General features: G+C 41.3%; 1 protein-coding gene across 1 annotated transcript in view; it reads left to right on the top strand.

Moving 5' to 3' along the window:
- Nucleotides 1–6,862, top strand: part of PITRM1 (pitrilysin metallopeptidase 1) — a 35,490-nt gene that overhangs the window by 24,024 nt on the left and 4,604 nt on the right. The window contains exons 19-25 of the mRNA XM_006024068.3: nt 302–467; nt 608–708; nt 1,394–1,514; nt 2,698–2,769; nt 3,537–3,649; nt 4,133–4,258; nt 6,054–6,199. Of these exons, the coding sequence (XP_006024130.2) occupies nt 302–467; nt 608–708; nt 1,394–1,514; nt 2,698–2,769; nt 3,537–3,649; nt 4,133–4,258; nt 6,054–6,199 (845 nt within the window). The remainder of the gene's footprint in view (nt 1–301; nt 468–607; nt 709–1,393; nt 1,515–2,697; nt 2,770–3,536; nt 3,650–4,132; nt 4,259–6,053; nt 6,200–6,862) is intronic.

Genomic DNA, 6,862 nt, shown 5'->3' with positions numbered 1-6,862 from the left:
CTTTCCCTTCCCATCCCTTCTGTTCTCTCTCCCTGCAAGCAAAACCAACCTGAGTTCCTGCATTTGAGTTTTTGATATGTTTTAATCTCAGTACACTCAAAAGCCGATCATTCTTCAATGAATAAAATAGATGCAGGCTATTTATGGAACTTGTGAGGATGAAGAGTTTAACTGTTTAAAATCAATTGGATTATGTCTGCATAAGAGCTGCAGAATTCCTATTTCCATTGTTCCTGTGTCTTAATCTTTTTTTAATGAATTTTTACTTGTATAGTAAATGAGGTCTTTCTATCTCTTATAGCCCACGGTTTGAAGAAGAGGAGCATTTTAAGGTGCTGGTTAAGATGATTGCTCAAGAGCTGTCAAATGGTATTCCTGATTCTGGACATCTCTATGCTTCTGTTAGAGCTAGCAAAACCCTTACACCTGCTGGAGAGTTACAGGAAATGTTTACTGGGATGGATCAGGTGAAGGAGGGGATTGTTTTGTTGTTTGTTTTTTTCAGCTGATGCCAACATCCTCTAGAATTGTAATACTGTGCTTATTTTTGCTAATTTATCCACTAGCTGCTTATTTATTCTGTTCTGCTTTTTTCCTCCCTGTTTAGGTGAAATTGATGAAGCGAATTGCAGAAATGTCTGACGTTAAACCAATATTGCGCAAGCTTCCAAGGATAAAGAAATATTTATTAAACAGTGATAACATGAGGTGAGATTCCTGCTGTCATATCTTTTAGGCAATGGAGTGTAATACAGGGAGAAAAGTCTCTGTTTCTATGCGAAAACGGTGAGATTTTTTTTAATCTATGGGGTATCGGTATCGTGAGAGAGGAGAGAGAATTCTATAACTAAAATGCTCTCACCAGATGCCTTAATTCCTGAAGTAACAAACCTGTCTTGAAGCTGCTAAACTTCAGGATAGTATTTAGGGTTGCGGGGGGGAAGCCCCCTATATGTACAGGTTTTATTTAAATGCAGGAATCTGTGGTAAAACCTACATATAAACCTAAATTGAGACTAGTGAAGTGTTCAAATATTCCATGTGATGCTTATTTTCCATAATTTACTCATCTGTCCATGACAGAAATACCAGGTTGACAGTTGCTACAGAGTTCTGAGTCTCAAGCTGTTCTGCCGTGCCAAAGGAACAAAGAAAATATTCTTTCCACGTGTCATTAAGCTGTTTTGGTATATTGTGGTTCAAATTGTTGGTGCCTTCCAACTTATTGTGGTTTAGTTCATTACCAGAACAGCCTCCATTGGCACAGAGGTCATCAGCAGTTGGGATGATTTAGAGCTTTTTTTTTAACTCGTATGGGGAGGCTAAATGATTAAAATTTAAAGATTGTCAAAAAGGGCAAGAAACATGACTAATTGCAGATGTAATTCAACAGATGTTCAGTGAATGCTACACCTCAACAGATGGCCCAAGCATCGAAAGAAGTAGAAAAATTTATAAAGGGCATCACTAGAAGTAAAAAAGAGAGAAGACCTGTTCGACCCCACGTGATTGAGGTATGAAGGAAGATTTGGTTTGTGAGGAAAATGAATCGTTGTAAAGTAGCATTAAAGCATAAGTCTAATATGAACCATGTAAACAGAAACAAATGATTTTGGCAAGTATGAATCTTGTCCATGCAAACAAGCTTGCATCTTTTCAAATTGAAATTAGTGTTTCTGTATATAACATGTCCCCAAGACCATTTGTCTTGAGTCTTTACCATTTAGCTGTTTTACTGAAAATGACATCATTTGTGTTATGCTGGGCCCTCTAGCACCAATCTAATGGTTTGAAAGTTATGGTTTATAATGCAAATATTTTTAATGACCGTGTCAATGTTTTTGGGGCTGAATGTTGATCTGCAAGGCCAAGGTGAGTTGTTTTGTTTGAAGGGTGGTAGAAGGTTGCGGGGGAACAGAACTCAGCAGCTGATCACAGAGCTAGAGTAAAATGCACTTCTTTCTGTTCCTTGTGGGCCTAAAAGCATTTGGACCTCTGTTTGATTATACATAGACAATCCAAGTGTTAGGACTTCTTAAAGTATTCAGGCTTTGGTTGGTCAGTAGAAAAGCCTCTCCTAATCTCAGGCATTGGGTAGCAAGGAGGAGTTTTGAACCCCTTCTCACCCTTCCTTTTGCCACTGGGGCAAAAACCTGGCTGATTTCCATAGAAGTTGTCTACCAGAGAGAGACTCGGTATCAGTCAGTGTTTCAAAGCAGTTATTCTCACTCCCTGGTTAGGACAACTAGAGAAACACTTGGCATTCCCATTTGGGCAGGGGCAGATCTGCAGTGCGAGTAGTACAGTCTTAGGCACATTTAAGACTGTGTAGTAGTTTTTAAGGGCTACCTCCAAGAGACAAGCAGTCCTCAAAAACAAAAGCAAGTTTTGCATGTCACTGAGCCTCTGTACAGTGGAGGAAGGGCTGAGGCTTGGGAATGTGCACTTTGTAACACAGCAGGCCTACCACACTTAAAGTACTTAAGCTATACTTTGGCCCAGTTAATAGCAGGTACCCGTGGGATTAAATAGTTTTAGAAATTGCCTTCTGAGTTTAAATAGAAACAAGGAACAAAACACCTTGATGTATTGGCTTGTAGAGGGAGGTGGTGAAAAGCTACTGTGGGGAAAGGAGGACATTTCTAACATTCCTTTCTGAATTGTTGAACTCTTTAACACAAAGCCCTGTCTTTGTAGAAGTATTCGGAGCCCAAAGCTACTGGAAGTGAAACGCTTAATTGCTCACAAATCCCAAGGAAACTAATTACAGTAAGTATGGTTTCTTTGGTCAATTTCTGGATATTGTTGAGCAAATTTGTACTTTTGTAGATAAATTTAAGCATGTTAGTACCTCACTAAAATACATTAACTTGCTGGTTTCTTCCCTCAGCCCTACCTGTCATAATCTGTCATTCTGCATAAATTTCTTGGTATCTCCCTTTTGTCCCCCTTGACCCTTTGAAGATGGCTTAATTTTACTTCATTTCTCCTCGTTCATGAAACTCGTGCGTGCCTGCACACATGTATATCTACATGAAGAGTAGAGGTTTTGGTGGGGGGAGTGTCATGTGGTTTTTTTCCTTATTTTCTGGTATTTTAATACATGATGTCAAATAGGGTAGCAGGGTGGAGGTGAAGTCAGGTGTGTTAGTGGCTATATTTTTGAGAGCATATGAGTGGAGAATTTTGAAACCGATTCAAATTGCAGAAGAAAGGCTATGCAAAAAAGAGCACACGGATTGCAAAGGTGAGCAATACATATGGACGATGGTATCCACCTCCCATGTGCCAATTGGCCAAGGCAATTTAATTTTGGGATGCCTAATAATTTGGTAGTATTATAATGGACATTTGCTACATGCATTGTTCTGTAATGTTGGAAGCCAAAGTGGTATGTGAAATGGGAGACTGCAGGCATTTGAATGTAACGTGCTTTTCATGAGAAATCTGCAACAGCGCTAAAGTTCTCCAGTGACTGGACTGTCAGGTCTACATACGGTCTCTTCTGACTGCCACAAAAATGCTCTTTCTCTCAGGAACCAACTTTCCAGCCATGTCAGATGAAGACCCATTTTATCCTTTCTTTCCCTGTGAATTATATCGGTGAATGCATTCGCACAGTTCCTTACACGGCACAAGACTATGCCAGGTAAGAGATGGAAAAAGATCAGCTCTTGTGGGTCCCCAGGGAAATAAAACTGACTTAGATTCAGGCTAAAATCTGTTACACAAAAAATACTTGGACCTGTTATTACTGATGAACCCCTTCAGAAGCAATCTTCCCATTTGTTGGTTTGATTGTGTTTAATACCTCTGGGAATATCACCTGATTGGGAAGGCGTAGTAACTGGATCACACTCGGCCTTCCCATCTGGAGGAAGGTAAAATTTCAGTAAGTGATGGAAGGTTTCAGGCTTTATTGTAGCACTGTTATAACAGACCTTAGGGTATCTTATTTGAAGACAGGGCAAGTTAAAATTTTTTGTTTTGTCCTTTTTCACTGCTGTCACCATAAGGTGCAATAAGGAAAACTGCTTGTATTTGGATCTTTGCAATAGAAGTGGTACATTTTTCTGCCAGGCACCAGCTACCACATTGAACTCATTTGCTATTGTTTCTTCTCTTGTTTCAGCCTTCAGATCCTCGCACGGTTGATGACAGCTAAATTCCTGCATAGAGAAATTAGAGAGAAAGGAGGAGCTTATGGTGGTGGAGCCAAACTCAGTCACAGCGGTGTACTCACTTTCTACTCTTACCGGTAACATGAAGCAACTTGCTCTTGATGTCAGAGAGATCTGTCACTTGATTCCAGCCTTCCTCTTCTTCTCTTGCTTTGCTTACTGTGCAGCAAAGCCATAGTCAGCAAAACCCATCCCCCTGTTTCCTGTTTCCTGCCCCTTACTGGGTATTGTTTCCCCTCTTCTCAACAAGTGGCAGCATTTGCTCTCACTTGGTGTGATGTGGCTTCAGTGCAGTTTTACCCCAGCTTAATCTGTATGCCGCCGTCCTCTTGTTTCTGTTGGGCATTATAGCAGAAAAAGGAGGCTTGAGGCATTTGAACAGCATTTTGAGGGAAGAGGTAGAGTATAGACTTGAGCGCTAGAAATTGGCTTTTTCCTGAAGCCCATCTTTACTGATACAGAAACAGCCATGCTATCTAAGTGACAGAGCTGGAGTCCTACAGGAAAAACTTGGTTGCAGCAGGAAGTGGTGCTGATGTCTGGCCAGGTCACACTTTTCTTCTTCATGACATCCCTGAAAAATTGTCGTGGCAGGGTTTTTACTGAGGCTTTTGGCTGCTAATAGACAGAAGAACAAAGCAGACTGAGTTAAAAGGTGGGGAGAGGACTTACCATGTGTCAGCTGCCCTGTCATGCCTGCTCCTATTCAAGGCAAGTGGAAGCAAAACCAAGAGGTTTACCCCTGAACGAGACAGGGTTGAGTTCCTGTAATTTAGCTTCTACCTCCTAAAAGATAAAAGTGAACACAGCATAAGCTTCCCCTTTAACACTGTAATTTGTTCATACCTTGTGGCTTTTGTTTTTCGATTGAGACTTGAATTGGCAATCTTAATGGTGTGTAGCAATTAACCCAGTGACTCCTCACCAGAAGAGGGGTGTGTGGACAGTCACCTAGACTAATTAAATAGTTATCCTGGACCAAACGTAGTTTAGCATAATCCCCATGGAAGGCACTAGGCTAAATTTGGTAGATCAGTAAGCACTGAGAAATGTTAAAGTTGCAACTAAAATGTGTACCACTTTGCACTTCAGTCGGTACACTGAGTAGGTGCCTCAGGCTGAAGTGGCTGGGGGAGAAGGTACAGTGGGGAAAAGGATATGTCGTAAGAGTAAGAACTGCCTGCCCTGCATTATGCTACATCATCCCCAGAGCTTGTAGAGCAAATTAATCTCTGGAGTAAGTGGCACAGCGGCGGTGACTAATGGAAGTTACACCTGCTTATGCCAGGCAGGAGGTTTGTGTCTTCATTATAAACTATATTTGTTTGTACGTCTTGTGAATACCAAATCTGGGCAAGTTGCCTAGAAACTACTTGCAGCATTGCTGAGTCTGGCCGTCTCCGTCTCCCTAAAATTCTCCCATAATTGCTGTGAAATAAAATATTCCCTCTCTTGAATTAGCACAGTGTTTCTACATGCTGTAGAAAGGCAGGTTTCTTCCATTGCTATACTCCCTTAGGAAAGAGATGGTAGAATCTGGAAATTCATAGAATTAGCTTCCTTAGCCCACGTGAAGATTAGGGTTTATGAACCAATACAGGTGCAGCAGCAAACAGCTGTATGGCACCAGTGCTCCGACCGAGTGGAAAAGTGGTGTTCTTTAAAGCAGAAGCCTTAGCAGACTGTAAATTAAATGGTGCAAACCATGCACATAGAGTAGATCCTGGATTATGTGCATGTGTGGTCTAGATGCTGTCTGCAAAATTGAAGTGACTTTGAATGAAGGGAGACTTGCTCCGAACTTAAATTTGTACCGTCTGCACAGACTTAGTTGGCATTGTGACACAAAAATGACTCATTTTTGCTTTTTAGAGATCCAAATTCTTTAGCAACCTTGACAACTTTTGAAAAAGCAGCTGACTGGGTAAAATCTGGAGACTTCACACAGCAGGACATTGACGAAGCCAAGCTGGCGGTGTTTGCAGCTGTGGATGCTCCTACCGCTCCTTCGGACAAAGGTACCTTCTAAGTAGACTGTTGACCCACCTGGGGCTTCAAAACCGTCCCCTGAGTAGATGAACCAAGTGATGTCCTAGTCTACAGATTTCATTGCTTTTACAAGATCATGTTTCTCTTCAAGGATTTAACGTATCGGTTACTGTTTCTATAAAGCTCCAGTTACTGCTGCCCATCTCGGAAAGGCCATCGGTGGGCAGTTTAGTCAGTGAAGTACGTTTATTGCTACTGGTGAAGAGAGTAGTCATGGGGAGGAGACATGAAAGACATAACTTTCAGCTGCTTTTCTAAGCCTAAAAAAAGATAAAATCTCTTCTAGGAGCTTGAATTTGTAGGTGTGTCTCCTTGTTTAATGGAATACTTGGGAGAGTTTAAGGATCTTTCTCATTTTAGCCAAATATGGTTTGATCCTGAATTTGCTTAGCCTCCCTGCTTCAACCCACTGGTCATTAGAGCTGAGTAAAGTATAAATGTGTCTGGTGCTATGGATGAACTTCAAGCAGAGCACATAGATATATGTCTGGAAAGCTAGCCACAGGCTTGCCTGTTTCACCACGAATGGTAGCCAATTCCTGCATTCTTTGCAGCTTGTTCATGTTTCCTTCTGAGGACCCTTTTATACACAAGCAATTCCGTATAGTTTGTTTAGGGAAAACTGCTTTTTC

Source organism: Alligator sinensis, unplaced genomic scaffold (assembly GCF_000455745.1).
Source record: "Alligator sinensis unplaced genomic scaffold, ASM45574v1 scaffold43_1, whole genome shotgun sequence".
NCBI lineage: Eukaryota > Metazoa > Chordata > Crocodylia > Alligatoridae > Alligator > Alligator sinensis.
Note: the sequence above shows the minus strand (reverse complement) of the source record. Positions and strands in the feature narration are given on the sequence as shown.